At 39.5% G+C, this 18,869-nt stretch overlaps 2 protein-coding genes across 3 annotated transcripts in view; both read right to left on the bottom strand.

The window, feature by feature from the left end:
• The window catches only part of LOC306646922 (uncharacterized protein), a 123,631-nt gene that overhangs the window by 25,818 nt on the left and 78,944 nt on the right, over positions 1–18,869 (bottom strand). Inside the window, exon 1 of one of the 2 annotated variants that reach the window (XM_079115782.1) lies at positions 371–1,011. The exons of the other annotated variant lie outside the window; for it this stretch is intronic. Coding sequence (XP_078971908.1) covers positions 371–421 — 51 coding nt within the window. The 5' untranslated portion in view covers positions 422–1,011. Of the gene's footprint in view, positions 1–370; positions 1,012–18,869 lie in introns of those variants that run through there. 2 annotated transcript variants of the gene reach the window in all.
• On the bottom strand, positions 1,545–15,436 carry LOC306646409 (uncharacterized protein; the record flags this gene model as incomplete). The annotated part of the gene is made up of 4 exons (XM_079115058.1): positions 1,545–4,115; positions 4,657–4,717; positions 4,917–5,043; positions 15,179–15,436. 4 exons carry the CDS (start codon positions 15,434–15,436, stop codon positions 3,206–3,208), a joined length of 1,356 nt encoding a protein of 451 aa, XP_078971184.1. The 3' UTR covers positions 1,545–3,205.

The raw sequence follows: 18,869 nt of genomic DNA, 5'->3' as shown, positions 1-18,869 counted from the left end.
AGAGCACCTAGCTCTAATTGCCTCTCCAGGTTATCAGGCAAACAAATATTGCAAATATTTAAGTGAGAAACACCTGGAACAGGGTTTCTGAAGATTAGCACCAGTAACATATGGAGCTAAATAATCCTTTCAGGTGGGCACTGTACACCATTTAGCAGCATCCTTGGCATTAACTCACTAGATAAACCTCACTACTCCCCCAACATAATGAGAACAAGAAATGTTTAGAGAATTACTGTGGAGGATTGAGAATCACTGAGTTAGAAGCTAAAATGGGCACCTAAGCTGGGTAAAGGATTAAACAAACCAACCAACCAAAGACCTGCTCCCTGCTTGATGCTCTATGGCACATGCCCACACCAAGGGGTACCTTGAACTGAAGCTCTGTCCTGTCTCTGCTGTGTCCTTCCCCACAGGACATTCTGATGGGCCTCTGGAGGAGGCCAAAATGGACTGGCTATCTCAGGACCTGCAGAATCAAGCAGACTTGAGGTGCCTTCAGGGACCTTCAATCTCCATTCCCTCTTCCAGCATATAAGGAAGGCTTCCTGCAGCATCTCTCTGCACAGAGGCCTTGGCTTGAGAAGCTCCCTTCAGTCTCATGGGGTCAGAGGAGGACAAGACTCGGGGAGCCAAGAGTGGGGAAATCAGGCCTTTGCCTTACAGTAAAGGCAGTTGGAAGGCTTTCCAGAAGCAGGGCAATTCAGATCTGGGAGTGAAAGAGGGGTTTTTCTTGGGAAATGTGTTCAGTGTCTTCTGGTCAAGTTGGATGAAGTTCAAGTTCTCATGAGTGACCTGGACACCTTCCATTACACTGATTTATACTCCAAGCCCAAGCACTTTAGGTCTGTCATGGCAGATGCAGCACTGAAGATATCCAAAATATCTTCAGGGTCTTTTACCGATTTTCTCAATAAATAGCAGTTCATGGCTTCCTTCTAGCCATATTTATTTTCTCATCAAATGGTCACTTGGTTTGACAGCTTTCCACCTCTATGACAAAAACCTAAAATAAACAACTGAAAGGAGGAAAAGTTTAGTTTGGCTCACAGTGTCAGTGTTGTCAGTCCTGACATCTGGCTCTTGTCATTTGAGTCACTGACAACAGAATACAGCATGGTGGGGGGAATATGTGGTGAAGCAGTTTCTCATTTCATGGTGGCTTAGGAGCAAAAAGTGAGGAAGAGGCTTGTGTTCCAACATCTATCACATCTCAGCTGTTCTGTTTTTCAACTAGGCCCCACCTGTTAGAGATCCTGCCATCTCCAAATAGAATCACTAGCTTGTGCTGGGTGTGGTGGTGCACACCTATAATTCCAGTGGTTTGGAATCTGAGGCAAGAGAATCCAAGTTCAAAGTCAGCCTCAGCAACTTAGGGAGGCTCTAAGCAACTTATGAGATCCTGTTTCTAGGTTTTAAAAAAGGGGGACTGGGCATGTTGCTCAGTGGTGAGGCACCTCTGGGTTCAATGTGGTTTGGTGGTTAAGTATTTCTGGGTTCAATCCAGAACCCTTTTTTGGGTACCAAAAAAGGACTAAAAAAAATTTAATTTTGGTAGTCAATAAGTACAAATTTATTCCTTCTCTATTTTGGTAAATAATTCTAATCCATCTCTGAGCAAATAGATGACTTTGTCAATAAGGAGGTCAAATGCAATGAAATGTGAAATAAAGAACCATACAAATATAATTAGAAAAAAAGGTAAGAAACAATATCTATTATTGGTGGTCTTTGATTTCTTCTGCTTTTTGTTTCTTCCTTGGTACTGGTAAAAATCTCTTATTCTCCAACTATAATTTGTAGGCCAAATCTGCCTAAATTTGCAAAGTCCTTCAGCTAAGAATGATTTTTACAGAACATATTTGTAATTAATTTGACAGCAAACTCTTAACTTTTAACTCCCAATTAACTGAATTGTTATTCCCCCTTAAAAGAATCTCATTATTCTTATTAGAAATGTATCCCCCAAAATATATTTTATCACTACATTTTGAATTTTGCCGATAAATTTTTGTGAAAACACAAAATCAAAAGAAAAAATCTACAAGAAAGTCTTTCTAAAAACAATGTACAACCCAGTACCAAAAAAAGAAAAAAAACAAAAAAACTCCAAAACCAACTCATTTTCAGAAGTCCTTTAACCACAATTATTTTAAAACTGCATAAAAATTAGGCCTATGGCACACCCGAAATACAGTTCAATTCACCAATTCACCTATGGATCCAACATGGTTCAAGTTCAAAGGACAAAAACTCATTATCTGATTGAAAGACAACTACATATATAGACTCTCATGCTATTACCTAAATGAAACCTACCGAGGTGTGTTTTCTCAACATTTATTTTCAAGAATATAAATTAGAAATATAGACTGCAGAGATCTACTTTCAGAATGAGTCACTTATGAACACAATGTAAGTTTTAGCATGTTTCTTACAGTGAAGTCTCTAGAGAATACTAAACAAATTATTTTACATCAAGCTCTTCATATTAATGCATTTATAGGATTCCACTACCTGAAGAACTTTCATAGGACATTGAAACTGTTAAAACTGAAAACTATCTTGTATTTTTCACATTTGAAGAGTTTTGATCCTGTGTACATGTAGGCCAACTGGACCTTTTTGCCTCTCTTTTCTATTCCAGGTTTCTCTCCGTACTGTAGCTATGGATATATGTATGTTGAACCAAGATGACTAGAGGCATTCCCACATGCTTTACATTAATACAAGTTCTCTGCAATGTGCATTCTCAAATCTGCTAGAAAGCTTATGTAATAATGAAGTCTTCCACATTCTTTATTCAGGGTTATTCTCCAGCGTGAGTTCTTCCATGTCTGTGAAAGGAAACGGAATGGCTGCTTTCCCACAATGCTTCCACACACAAGGTTTCTCTCCAACATGGAGTTCATTCATGGATTTCAATATAATGGAAAGAATGAAAGCCCTTTCCACATTGCTCACATATATAGTGTTTGTCTCCTGTGTGAATTCTTTCACATATTTCAAGATAATGGAAGAACTAATGATGTTTCCACACTCTTTATATACATAGGGCTTGTCTCCATTTTGGGTTCTCTGATGTCTAAGAACATGACTGCAGTGACTATATTTTTTCCCACATTGTTTACAGACATAGGATTTATCCCCAGGGTAAATTTGTTTGTGAAAGGAAATAAAATATGTAAAAGATATCCCACTCTCCTTACATAAAGCGTTTTCCTCCAATGTGAATTCTTTCATGCTTTTTAAGTGAACTGTAATAACCAAAGGCATTTCCACATTTTTTACAAATATACCGTTTCTCTCCAGTGTGAGCTTTTTCATGTATTCGAATGTAACTGGAAGAACTAAAGGTTTTCCCACATTCCTTACAAACATAGGGTTTCTCTCCACTGTGAGTTCTTTCATGTATTTTAAGGGTACTTGAATCACTCAAGCCTTTCCCACATTGCTTACATATATAGGGTTTCTCTCCACTGTGAGTTCTTTCATGCCTGTAAAAGGACCTACTATGAGTGAAAGCTTTCCCACAATTCTTACATACATAGGGTTTCTCTCCAGTGTGAGTTCTTTCATGTATTGTAAGGGAACTTGAATCACACAAGGCTTTCCCACAATCCTTACATACATAAGGCTTCTCTCCAGTGTGAGTTCTTTCATGTCTGTAAACAGACCTGGAACGAGTAAAGGCTTTCCCACAATCTTTGCATACAAAGGGTTTCTCTCCAGTGTGAATTCTTTCATGTACTTGAAGGGAACTGGGAAGACTGAAGACTCTTCCACATTGTTTACATTCATGATATCGGCCCTCAGTGTGAGTTCCTTCATACTCCTCAAAGTATTGGAGAGAACTGAAGGCTTTTCCACATTCCTTATATTTACATGGATTCTCCCCATATTCTGGATAATCATATGGTTTCTGTTCAGCATGAGCTCTGAGGGGCACATTTATAGATGAATGACCAACGAGGACTTCTTCACACACAGGGTTTTCACTTGATTTTACTCCTGGAGGAACTATCTTGTTCACAAAACAATCTGGTTTCCAGCTGACAGTTTCTCCACATTGACTACCTTCTTCATGCTCACAGCATCTCCCTACCACTTGACTTCTGGAAGAAATGAGAAGCACTGCTATTATCAAAATAGTTGTATTATTATGGAGTATCTTAATACTGTTTCCAAGAACTGGCAAACACTGGATGTCTGTATCACCTTTAAATGCAATTGAGTACCCTTTGGAAAATACTGTGGATCAAAAATGTTTGGATCTTCAAATATTTTGCATATACTTATTAAGGTAGCTCAAAGATGGGTCACAATGAAACACAAAATTCACTTTTGTATCACAGCACCTAAACCGCCTAACGGTAATGTCACACAATATTTTTAAATAATTTTATGCATGTTATAAAGCTTGTACATAATGAACCCCCAAGAACATGTCACATCAGGCATCATGTTGGTGCTCTAGATGTTTCCAATATTAGAACATTTTGGATTTTAAATTTCCTGAATGCATGTTGGGAGAACATTTTATGAGACAAAATCAATATGAAGCTGGGCTTATTAGTACCATTTGCTTGTTTTTAAGATTTCTTGTCACTGCCAGATTTTCGAGGGACTTTGATTTCTCCTATGAGTGCCAATTACCTTAATTCTCTTCTGGGATTCTTGTACACATCTTCAATGGTCTGATCTTCTCTTTCTTTTTCTAAAAGACCCAGAAAAATCAGTATCAATTATTAAACACTGATGAACAATTATCTAGCTAGGTTGATAGCATAATTTGACCAAACCTGATATATTCACACAAATTTTCTTTTCCGTATCCCATAACATGAAGCAGCACTAATGAGCAAGAAAACAATTGTCCTGTGATTGACTAAGTGAGGGAACATTGTCACACTTACTTATAGAGGCCAGGTTCTTGAAGGTATCACACATCACATCTCTGTAGAGCTGCTTCTGGGAAGGATCCAGCAAAGTCCACTCTCCCAGAGTGAAGGTCACAGCAACATCATCAAAGGTCACTGAATCCTAAAAACATCCCATATGATTTCCAAGAAGAACGGTAAGACTTCATACTGGCAATTGAGACTCATTTCATAAAAAGTTGACATGATGCTGTGTTCATTCCACGATTTGGTCATCACACTCTTACTCTCCATCCATACTCACATCCTCACAATTCTGATGCTAACCTCGAACTGTGTGTTAACACAACAGTAGTACAGGAACACACACTGTGCTCCTGGCTCACCCAACGTCTTGTTGTACACCTGATCTGTAGAACCTCTCATAACAAAGTCCTACCACTGGGTATGCACAAGAGAGTTAACACCAACTTTCCTAAGACCACAAGTTCTTAGAAATGCTTAAGAACCAAGTTCAACCTTTACCAGCATCTAGGAACTGTGACTGCTATTGATCTCACTAGCTTAACTGTAAAGAGGGGTTCAGTGTAGCCAAACAGTATATGTCAATGATCTTGGAATGAGGTATATATCACCAACACATATCAGTAAAATTGAATAATTCCCCAAACACACTTTTGACTAGATGTTAAAAACTGCTTTCCCCAACCTAGTAGGTATAATAAATGCTTGAAATGTATAATGATTAAAATCACTGTAACTAGAAAATAGCTCACCTAATATTGATAAAAGTCTTTTACACTACTATTCAGAACAAGATACTACTTTTTAATTTTAATTTTTTGGGAGTGGTACTTTGTATTGAACATACAGGAATTCTACTACTAACCAACATCACTATCCCTTTCTTCAAAAAATTCTGGGGACAAGGTCTTGCTAAGTTACCCAGGATGTCTTCCAACTTACAATCCTCTTGCCTTAGCCACCAAAGGAGCTGGGATTACAGATGTGTACCAGCACTCCCAGCAGGATACTATACTATTAACACAGAATTAACAAATACATCATTGGTAAGAAAAACAGTATTCGATGGACATACAAACAAAAAACTGCCTCACTACATAATAAACATTGTACAACAGTGGCAGAAATAATAAACTCTTGAATAAATTGGGCAGGGACAAACTGTTATTTACTGTGAAACAAGAATTTTATTCCCATCTATTCCATGGATGCATTATACACTGAAATGGGATTCTGAGAAGGCAGTGACATATATTTTGGATGTAATACTTTCCTAATAAAAAGAATAAACCACAAAAATGGAGTGAAATTTTTTAATATATGAAAATTAAAAGGAGATAAAAGACTAAAACTAGGGAGAACAAAAAACCTACAACACATGCAATGAGCCCGGCACAGGTGGCATGTGCCTATGAGCCCAGTTACTTGGGAGACAGAGTCAGGAGGGTCACGAGTTTGAAGCCACCCTAGATGATTTAGCAAGACCCATTCTCAAAAATAAAAAATAAAATGGATCAGGGATACAGCTCACTGGTTGAGTGCTCCTGATTTCAATCTCTTGTTTCATAAAAAAAACCCAAACGAAAAACAATTAAGGATTAAGGATTAGTTAAGTGTTGATGAACACTACAAGCAAAGAGTTATGCATGAACAGCTGATCTATCAATATATTTCCCTATCACTTCTTTTAATTTCAACTTTATCACTGTATACAGGGTGCTTGATTTTTCCCTAATGACCAGAGGATGTACTGTGCATTCCTCTGTAGAGACAGATGTACTATTTCTCACAACATTGAAAATTAACCTTGAAAAAGTCTGACACAGTGGCCTCCACCTTGGGAACTGTGTGAAACAGTGAGGCAAAAGGAGCACCCATAATGGTTTTCCCTGTAACTCCCTTAATATTCACTTATTCAAAGTCCTAAGGGGAAAACCTAAAAGAAATTTACTTAGTGAAAAATCATGCAAGGTAAAGATAGGAAAGGTAGACAAAGTGCAGGAAAATGGTCACAATGAGGCAGGACAGTAATGATTTACTCAGGGAACACCTGGAGGCTTAAATGGCTGCCCTAGTTATGAATCTTGATGATGATTTCCAGGATATTTATATTGCTTTTATTAATAAATCTTACCACAAACATTTTATTCATTCTTTTGAGCATACTTCATGATGAATAATTTAAATAAAGAATTAATTTGAGAAAGAAATACTAATTTCTGTTTCTCTTCCTTACAACATGGCAATATGAGTCACAATTCACTGATGTGGCAGCAATAAGCAAAACTGCACAGGTCACAGCCCTTATGGGCTGGGGTTTTGGCTCAGTGGTAGTGTGCTCGCCTAGCATGCAAGAGGCCCTGGGTTCGCTCTTCAGCACCACATAAAAATAAAATAAAATAAAAGTGTTGTGTCCACCTACAACTAAAAAATATATTAAAAAAAAAAAAGAGAGAGACCCCCTTATATCTAGCAAATGTAAGTCCCAGTGCATGCTGCCTATCAGGCAGGAGAGCAGTTAGCAAGTTAGAGCAAGAAAAGACAGACACAGAAGGTGGTTCGGGTCTCTTCATGGTGCAAAAGGCTTTGGTCACCTGAGGAGTGGCTGTAATGATGAGGCTCACAGAGATATAGCACACAAAACAGAGAGGACGTGAAGACTTACTACTGAGGGCTCATGGAGAGGGGCGGGCAGATGTTTCAAACAGGGAACACGAGCAAGGAGATGCACCTAGCTTGGCAGCTTTAGACAGGTTAACAGGGAAGCTACTGTGAGAATTCACTCCCACACCTTGGGCAGATGTTTGGGTGATTTCAGTCTCCTGCCACGCCAAAGGAAGGAGTCCCCAGGCTTTTAAACACCTTATCTTGTTGAAGGGAGCAAAGGGAAGGAATGTTGAGGGTTAAATAAGGTCACTGAACATCAAAAAAAATCAATGTACTTATTCCACTTTCCAGTGAGCATGGAAGAACATAAAGAGGACATTCCCAACTGCCCGAGAAAGAGGCAAAGAAATATAAAATCCACAACTCTTCAAGACTCAAGAGGCCTAAGGTAAAAAGGCAATCCATTGTCTCTAAAGTGGAGGAACAGAGAGGCAGATCCAGAGGTGCATTATTCCAGAAGAAACTCAAAAATAGAACAAGGTTAGGAAAATCTCAAATATCCCTGATGAACTGCTTAAGACCAAGAGAAGATAAATTTGAGAAATAAAACTTCAAGGGGACCCAGTTTTAGCACCCGTTTTTGAGGTTTTGAGTTTCCATCCATCGCTAGAAAGGATACAAAGTAACACAGTTCCATCCTGAGAAAAATCGCCTTCTGCTTCTGTCAGTGGGGAGGAAAAAAACCATTTGAAAATTCTGGTTTTCATATATTCCATCTTGGGAAAAAAATAGTATTACCCAAAGCAGTGACAATATGGGTGATTTCTAGAGCCAAATGTTGGGGGTCAAAGAAAACCCCAACTTCAAATCACTCTAATCTTCCTGCCTCAACAATGGAAAAGAAGGAAAATTCAATTTCTAAAGTTAACCATTCAACTATTCAAATGCCCACTTATCAAGAAATATAACAACAACAACAAAAATCAAAAGGAAAATAGGGTCACCAATGGAAATAAATAAATTAAGAAAGGGCATTCTGGGGTTGGGGCTATAGCTCAGTTGGTAGAGTGCGTGCCTTGCATGCATAAGGCCCTGGGTTCAATCCCCAGCACCACCAAGGGGTGGGGGAAGAAAGGTCATTTCTGAGAAATCTCAGACAATGAACTTGATAGGGAAAAGCTTTCAGGTAACTGATGCAATCATGGTGAAAAAGTTAAGGAAAGTCAGGTAAAGGGCATATGAATAACATATCAATAAAGATACAGAAGTTATCAAGAAGATCATGTAGAAACTTTTCAGGTACGAATTATAAGAACTCAAATGAAACCATCACTATAGGTATTCCATGGTACGTTGGAGTCAGCAGATCAAACAATGAGCTGAGAAATTATTGAACTTATGAGGTCTGAAAAAGGGAAAGAACATAATAAGATTCAGAGACTGTTTCATCATTATATCTGCTCTGAATGTCTTTTTTCAATAACTTATTTATTTTTTAAAAATTTTTTTATGTGGTGCTGAGTATCAAACCCAGGGCCCCACATATGCTAGGCAAGTGCTCTACCACTAAGCCATGATGCCAGCCCTGCTTTGCATGTCTTACTGAAAGAAATTCTTTAGCAAGAACGAAAAAGATGTGAGAATGCTGCTCACATAAAGAAGTATTAGGGCATTTTTATACATAAGTGATGTATCTTCAAAAAGAGAAATTAGGAAAACTACCCCATTCACAATAGCATCGAAAAAAATAAAATACTTGGGAATCAATCTCACAAAAGAGGTGAAAGACCTCTACAATGAGAACTACTGAACACTAAAGAAGGAAATTAAAGAAAACCTTAGAAGATGGAAAGATCTCCCATGTTCTTGGATAGGCAGAATTAATATTGTCAAAATGGCCATACTAGCAAAAGTGCTATACAGATTCAGTGCAATTCCAATTAAAATCCCAATGATGTACCTTACAGAAATAGAGCAAGCAATTATGAAATTCATCTGGAAGAATAAGAAACCCAGAATAGCTAAAGCAATCCTCAGTAGAAAGAGCGAAGCAGGGGATATCGCAATACCAGATCTTCAACTCTATTACAAAGCAATAGTAACAAAAACGGCATGGTACTGGTACCAAAATAGACAGGTAGATCAATGGTACAGAATAGAGGACATGGACACAAACCCAAATAAATACAATTTTCTCATACTAGACAAAGTGCCAAAAATATGCAATGGAGAAAAGATAGCCTCTTCAACAAATGGTGCTGGGAAAACTGGAAATCCATATGCAACAGAATGAAACTAAACCCCTATCTCTCACCCTGCACAAAACTCAACTCATAATGGATCAAGGACCTTGAAATCAGACCAGAGACCCTGCATCTTATAGAAGAAAAAGTAGGTCCAAACCTTCAACTTGTTGGCTTAGGATCAGATTTCCTTAACAGGATTCCCATAGCACAAGAAATAAAAGCAAGAATCAATAACTGGGATAGATTCAAACTAAAAAGCTTTCTCTCAGCAAAGGAAACTATCAGTAATGTGAAGAGAGAGCCTACAGAGTGGGAGAATATCTTTGCCACTCATACTTCAGATAGGGTGCTAATTTCCAGAATCTATAAAGAACTCAAAAAACTCTACACCAAGAATACAAATAATCCAATCAACAAATGGGCTAAGGAAATGAACAGACACTTCACAGAAGGTGTACAAGCAATCAACAGATATATGAAAAAATGTTCAACACCTCTAGTAATAAGAGAAATGCAAATCAAAACCACCCTAAGATTCCATCTCGCCCCATTAGCATGGCGATTATCAAGAACACAAGCAACAATAGGTGTTGGAGAGGATGTGGGGAAAAAGGTACACTCATACATTGCTGGTGGGGTTGCAAATTAGTGCAGCCACTCTGAAAAGCAGTATGGATATTCCTCAGAAAGCTTAGAATGGAACCACCATTTGACCCAGATATCCCACTCCTTGGCCTGTACCCAAAGGACTTAAAATCAACATACTACAGAGATACAGCCACATCAATGTTCATAGCTGCTCAATTCATTATAGCCAGATTGTGAAATCAACCTAGATGCCCTTCAGTTGATGAATGGATAAAGAAACTGTGGCATATATATACAATGGAATATTACTCCGCCATGAAGAATGATAAAATTATGGCATTTGCAGGCAAATGGATGAAATTGGAGGATATCATGCTAAGTGAGATAAGCCAATCTCAAAAAACTAAAGGAGGAATGATCTCACTGATAAGCGGATGAGGACATATAATGGGGGGTAGGAGGGGTTAGCGTTAGGGTTAGGGTTAGGTTTAGGGTTAGGGACAAGGAGGGTGGTAAGAATGGAGGAAGGAAGGACTGTATAGAGGGAAAAGGGGGGTGGGGGGGAGGTAAAAAGGGGGTGGGGGGGAGGGAAAAATAAAAGAATGAATCAAACAATATTGCCCTATGTAAATTTACGATTTTTAATTAAAAAAAAGAAAAGAAAAAAAGAAAAAAAAAGAAGTATTAGGAAATAATTAAACAGAAGTACAATAAAAACTTTATTTCTATTTGTATTAATAGACAAATATTTCTTAAATTGATAGCATCAGCAATGCATTGAGTGGTTACACCTAATGACATAAAATGAATGAAAGCAAGTGTATGTGGGATAGGAAAGAGGAGCTGGAAACATACTAAGGTAGCTGCACTCTCATGAAACAGGACATTGTCATTTGAAAATACATTAGCTATAAATGGGCTTTGATAACTCTGGGAAATCACTAAAATATTTAGAAAATGAGTATATTTTATATGCTAATGGAGGAGAGAAAATAGAATTGTAAACTAACCCAGTATAATGAGAACCACAGAAAAACACAGGAAGCTTAAACAAAAACCCACAGCAACCAAAACAGAAAACCATCACAAATATGACACTTATTAATCCAAACACAGTGATAATTATATATGTGAACTATCTGCATATATCAATTAAAAGGCAATATGGCAAAATATACTAGAAAACAAGACCCAACCTTGTATTCTCTATGAGAAAAACCATTATAATTATATTATGTTGATTATAGTTAAGATCATTGTATTGTACTCTGGAAAACCATTATGCAATTATATCTTAAGTGTTCTAAAACAAAATCTAGATATGTAAAGTAACATATCGATCAATTAGCCACTTGACAAGGTATACATTTTGAAAGCATTATGCTTCAAATTATAATTGTATGCAATCTTTGTCAATTAAAATGTATATTTTAGAAATAAGATCAATATAAAAATAATGACTAAATAAATTTATGCAGAATGATACCCTATTCTTACATTGATATAAAAACCCCTCTAGAAGATATACTGAGACTAATTAAGCTGTATCTGAAAACAAAAGAATAAGGAATAAAGGGATTAAATGATAAAGCAGTCCATTCTCCAAGAAAATGTGACAATCTTTAATATGTATTCCCCTAAAATGACATGAGACAAAAGAATGGAACTGAAACGAAAATCACAGATCATGTTAGAGATTCAGCACAATCATGTCTGGAATGTTCAACAGTAATTCACAGATCAAGAAGGCAGAAAATTACTAATGGTATATTTGAAATCAACGGCATGATTTCTGGAGTTACTGGACATGGCAGAATGCTTTGTCCATCGACAGCCATGGACACGTTCTTTTCATTATTTTTCCCAGCACTGAGGATCAAACCCAAGACTTGTGTATGCTAGACAAGTTGTCTACCCCTTGGTTGCATTCATAACCTGAGCACAGATTCTTCAAGATCACTAAGAATATTCACCAACATAGACCACGTTCAGACTACAGGACACACCCTAAAACAACTAAAAAAACAGAAATCATAGTTGCCCTTGAATTATATTATAATGCAAGTGGAAATCAATAACAGAATGACAATTGGAAAACCTAGAAGGAACTACAGATTAAATTACTCACTTTTAAAAGACAAACAGGTCAAAGGAAAACTCTCAAAAGAAATTTAAGTATTTCAAAATACATGAAAATGAACACACATCTTAATATCACTGCTGGGTTGTAGAAAAGGAGTTCTGAGGGAGAAATTTAAACAAATGAATGCATATAAAAGAAAAAACTCTCAATTCAATAGTCTAACATTACATATTTGAAAACCAGGAAAAGGGGAGTAGGGATGTAGCTCTGTGGCAAAGCCCTTGCCTAGCATATCTGAGGCAAAAAAATAAAAAATAAGAAAAAAATTTTTTAAAAAGCCCAATAATCTTAAATAGAGAAAAACAACTACAGAAGATATCAATGAAACATCAGTAGGAAATCAATAGAACCAAAAGCTGGTTCCTTCACAAGATCATCAAAATCAACAGAATTCACCATACTCGGTGGTACACACCAGTAATCCCAGCAACCCCAGCAACTCAGGAGGTTGAAGCAAGAGGATCACAAGTTGAGGATGGCCTCAGCAACTTAGTGATATCCTGTCTCAAAAAGGACTGGGGATGTAGATCAGTGGTAAAGTACCCCTCTCTGGATTCAATCACCAGTACATACATACATATACATATATATCTGATAGAACTTATTTAGCCAAACTAACTACAACTAAAGAACAGAAATTACCAATATCTGTAATGAAAGAGTTGCCATCCCTACTAATCCTGTGAAAGGACCCTCCAGGAATTTTATAAACAATTCCATGCCCATCAATTTTGTCACTTGTATGAAATCTACCAATTCCTAGAAAGAAGCAAGCCACAAAAACTCTCACAAAGAGAGACCAACAATGTAAGTAAGACTATATGTATTAAAGAAATTAAAACAATAACAGGAAGGACCAGGCCCACATGGTCTCACTGCTTTGTTTTGACTAACATTTAATGAAAATATGACAATCATCTACAATCTCTTCCCAGTAATAGAAGCAGAGGTCATACTTAATAATCTATGCCATGATGTCCATATTTCCATACCAAAACTAGAGAGACAGAAAAAACAAAACTCACAAACATCTCTTATAAAGAAAAAATCCTCACCAGATACCAATTACATCCATCAATTCATAAACAATTATATACCAAAACTAAGTGGAAACTAGTATAAATATAAAAGAATAACACTTAAAAATCCATTAATGCAATCAGCCACCTTAAAAAGCTAAACAACAAAATTCCTAGAATCAAATTAGTAGATGAAAAGAAACAAAAGGCAAATAATATTAAAAGCCTTGAGCTGGGACTGTGGTGTCTGCCTGTAATTGCAGCTACTCAAGAAACTGAGGCAGGAGGATAGCAAGTTCAAGGCCTGTCTCAAAATGAAATTAAAAAACAATGGCTAGAGTCAGGTGTGGTGGCACAAGCCTGCAATCCCAGTTAGTGGCAGGCTGACACTGGAGGATCAAGAGGCCTGCCTGGGCAACCTGTAAAATCTTGCTTTAAAATAAAAAAGGACTGGGGATGTAGCTCAGTGCTGAAGCAACTATTTAGAATACACAAGGCCCAGGTTCAACTCTGCTATGTCATTAAGAGAGAATTCAGACATTGCCTCATATGGACTCATGATAAACAACGAAAGACACTCCTATTGCCCAGGAACTTCCAAGGATTTTAGTTGTCTATGTCAGACTGTGGAGCAAAAACAAGATTATTCTTTATACCATACACCCAAATAAACTCTCAAATTCATAAACATTTTCCTCCAGGGGCAGAAGCCAAAGGTGTCTTTCCATCAGACTGCCCCACATAGACTTCCTCAATCAGCAAAATTACATTCTGATTAGACCAAGTCCCTGGATGCATAAACATCACCTGAGGATGATGAACTCTACCCAAACACTGTAATCATGGTAGATAATGGTGATTCAAGAATGCCCACCTCACAACATTTTCTTGTTGTGCTGAGGAAACACAGTACAAAGAAACACTGGTCTCATTACACCAAAATGATGTTCTCTGCCCTTTTTGAATCTGCAAGGGCAGATCACTCTTTCCAAATTCCCACTTTTTGCCTCAAAAAATGATTAGTTGAAATGATCTGTTAACCGAAATTTCCTTGTATTTCTATTCTTCCTCAAGGCCCCCGAACTTTGAGTCAGCCTGAACCAGCACACAACCCTCCTTTACTGTCATCCTAAGATACTGACCACTGGGGAAACGCTCTCACATCTAGGAGATGATGTTGCCACCCTCCACCCTCCGTCCTCTCCTCCTCTCCCACCTAGTTTCTACTTCCGTTAGCTCCTCCATAGAACGGGAAGTCCTTTTCTGCCTAATGCTTCAGATGCTTCCAGACCTTAACAGTTGGGGCTGTCACCCTATTGCAATACTCCTTTCAAATGATGTCATGTCCTTCCTCAATCAGCATTTTGTTTTAAAAAAAAACTGTCTAGAAACAGCCCAGGGAAAATAACGATGACATCACGGAGGGCAACACCCTTCCACTGACAACCAACCACACGTACATGTGGATCCCCTTTACCCATGAGTTTGACAATTTGGGGGAAGTATCTGGATATTCAGGGATTTACTGCCAGCCCCAAAGAAGCACGGGGCTGAGGGGGCAGGTTGTGTATTTGAGACCCTGCTTCCCAAGCATTTAGAAGGTTCGGGGTAACCAGGACTACTCTGCGGAGAAAGGGGAGTCTCCCCGCGACCCTCCCACCGTCACCGCACCGTAGGGGGAGACGCGGGGCTGCGGATGCCCAGCTGCTCTGAGAAGACTCCAGGCCGAAGCGGCTGCGAGAGGACGGGACCTGACGCGGCCATCCCTGGGGCCGGTCCAGCCCCACGGCGCCGGCTGGGTGGGAAGGGCGGAGCGGGCCGCTGCAGACTCCGGAGCTCAGGCCCGGAGGCCAGGGTCACCCCAGCTGCTTCCGGTCGGTTCCAAGGAGACCGCTCTCTTGAGGACTTCCGCCCTACACCACTCACCATTTCCTGACCTCGGGCTCCAGCGTCCTCCCTACGCAGCCCACCCTGCCTGAGTCTGCGTACGTCACAGAGCCGCAGCGGTTCAGTCCTCGGGAGCCTCCCTCAGCAGCATCGCGAGATTCCTACTATGGCGGCTCCAGGAAGTAAGATCGCGAGAAATAAGGAGCGACGCCTCTCCCCAACTGTGCTTCTGATTGGACAGTTCCCCAAACCCCGCCCACACGCCGCTGATTGACTAGTGATCCAGGACGCGCCCCTGGCAGAACCGAGTCCAAATGATGGATTCAAGATATAGCCCTTCCCAGCACAGGGTTCTCCCAGGACCTGGTCCTTACCTATCCTAAGGGATTCTTGCATTTAAGCAGAACTTGATCCTGGCTATTCAGAAATGACACCGTGTGCTCATTTTACCTAGTGGGCTCTTCCTCTTTCCTCTGAAAATGAAGTAACAAGTGCACTCAAGCAGCTAGAGAGAGTGTCCCCTGGAGACACCACCTCCTCAGAGAAGGACATCTACCCAGACCAATGCAGGACACACATTGTCAGAGCTCAGAAGTTTGGGATGAGGCAGTTGTCTTCATGGCCAAGGTGTGTCATGCTTTTTCTGACAAGCCATCCATTTTCATCCAAGAAAATAAAAACATGTTAACAAGAGACTTATTCGATTATTTATTCAATTCATGAAGTAGCTGGAGTTATATGGCAGTATTCTGCAAAGGAATCAAGTTGGAAGAAAAGCAAACATTTGAATTGGTTCAAACAGGCAGCCTGCCTCATTTCGGCTCACAAGGGAAACCCCACAGTCAGAAGGTTAAACATATTCCTAAGCTTGAGATTCAGACTGAAGGCTGGAATGGAGCCCAAGTGGATCAGTCCCTCATGCTGAGGTAGGGACACCTAAGAATTTTACTCTGAGTTCCCCTTGCCCTTCTGTCCCTTCATCACAGTGTGGAAACTTTCCTTCCTTCAAAGCCTTAATATTCACCAGAGGGACACCCTTAACCTGGAGTTTCCTTAACATTCAGATCTCAAGCAACTTTCAAATTCATAAATCATTTCTCCAGGAGGATATCTAAAATGCCTTTCTCTAAACCTGACTTTCACACATTTTCTTCAGGTATACACGTTTATTACATAGACTCCAGTAAATGAATGCATACCAAAACCCAAACATTGTCTAGGAAACAGTCCCGAGGAAACCAGAGGAACAACCTCAGAAAGAACAGAAGCCCCAAATACCATCTGCATGTGGGTCTTCCACTTTTCATGCCCTGCTACCTCTCACTGCCATCTTTCCCAGCTGGAGGCCACCTGCAGGAAGGGGCTGCTGCCCAGCAAGCACCCAGGGGAACTTCACTGTCCTGTTTTTTTTTTAGGCTTAAGACCAGCCTCAGTTTAGGCTCACTGGCCTCTTCTCCCACAGCCGGTTATTCACCAGCTTCACTTCAACATCGATGAGTTAACAGAGACAGAGATGCCGAATAGAGTTTTATGAATATGAACCATTCTGTCTTAACCTCTAGACTAGAAAAATCCTGAGACACTTCACATGGATTTAAATAGTAGAGATTATTATTCCTTTGAAAATGAAAAGATGCCATCAAGAGATTGTTTTCATGTGAACAATCTGATATGGAAATGACTGACGGAATGTAAACTCTCCCCTTTTCATACACTTTGGAGGACCCCTAATGATCACAGTTGAGGTTGTCCCCAGATGCTCTGTGCCTGAGTATTAACATGTTCTGCTTATCCTTTCAAGACTGTCTCTTTATTTCATCTACAGCACTATTGACCCATCCAGTCATTTTTTAGAATAAATTGTAGGCATTTTAGAATACTTCTCCCATTAAAAAACTCAAACAGGTCCAAAGATGAATCCCCCTGGGTCTCTCTCACATGCCTCCCCATAAATGCTCTTTTGAATTGGTTTTATGGGATAGATGGTGGCATTTTAAAAAATATTTTTTAGATGTAGATGAACACATTACCTTTATGTATTTTTTTTTGTTTATTTTTATGTGGTGCTGAGGTTCAAACCCAGTGCTCCATGCATGCTAGGCAAATGCTCTACCACTGAGCTACAACTCCAGCCCCAGATGGTAGTATTTTGAGTGAGTAGTAAGGACATTTTCTGCTATTCTCCATAACCTTTCACCACATGATCACTAAAGGCACACACTGAATGTTATACTATTGTTTTTTTTGTGTGGGTGTGTGGTGCTGGGGATTGAACCCAGGGACTGTGCATGTGAGGCAAGCACTCTACCAACTGAAATGTATCCCTAGCCCACACTATTGGGTCTTTGTCCAGGGATTCTGACCCACAGACTTCTAAGTCTCTTGGAGTCTCTGGAATGAAAGGACTGTTTTCTTTGCTAATGAGATCACTGGTACTGAGCACTCCTATGTAGATTCAGGATTGGGAATGGTCTGGCAACCAGAAAGACCAAGGCATGCTTAAAGGGTAGATTTTTTTAAAAAATTACTTTCATTTGTAATTGACAAAAATATGGTAACATTGAACCTAGCCCCTGGATCTCTGGACAAAGGTGTTGGATTAGAGATTGAGTAAATTTTAAGGTCCAATGAGCTAATCGATCTTGTGAATAAATTAGAAACCTACACAAAAAATCCTTAACATGGGGTATGGAGTAAATCTGGGTTGCTGAATGGGTAGAGATGTTGATGGGTTGGAACCTCCAAACAGATATACAGTGTCTTCCCCACAACCTTACCATATGTACCTCTTTCATTTGTCGGTCCCTGGGTTGTATCTTTTATCATGAACCAGTAATAGTGTTTTCCTGGCTCCAGTAAGCCATTCTAAAAAATTATCTAACATGAACACAGGGGGATATTGTGGAAACTTGACATTGTAGCCAAGTTGGGTAGTAACGTTTATACCCTGGACACCCAATTCTTTGGCATCTCCTCTGCGGACTATCTCTGGGGACTGGGAACTTAAGTTTTGGAGTCAGGGATTAATTCCAGGTAGTGTCAGAATTGTCGGAATTGGACACAGTATGTGTCTGGAAAGTTGGAGAACTGGTGAGTTGGGGAAGGAGTTGACACATTTTGTGTGAGATTTGTGGTGGGTAAAAACAGTTTACTTCTCTCCGTCTGTTCCTATGTTACACTGTCCATTTGCTCTCCGGAGCAGGTTCCAAATTTGACCACTCACTACATTTCAGGAACCCACACCCCCCTTTCTCCACTGTTCCTGCGACTCCCCAAGCTCAGCCTTGTCCCCTACAGTCCATTCTCTTTACAGTGGCCAGACAGAACTCCCTGCCAACAGGAATCTCCTCATGTTGCTCATGCCAAAAGCCATCTGACTGGTAGAAATGCTTTGTTAAACTGACAGTGTGTATTCTAGCTGACGGAGGCCTCCTCTATAACCCTGCCATTACCTTCTTGGTGCAGAATGAAAATA

Source organism: Sciurus vulgaris (assembly GCF_902686455.1).
Source record: "Sciurus vulgaris genome assembly, chromosome: 16".
Taxonomy (NCBI): domain Eukaryota; kingdom Metazoa; phylum Chordata; class Mammalia; order Rodentia; family Sciuridae; genus Sciurus; species Sciurus vulgaris.
Note: the sequence above shows the minus strand (reverse complement) of the source record. Positions and strands in the feature narration are given on the sequence as shown.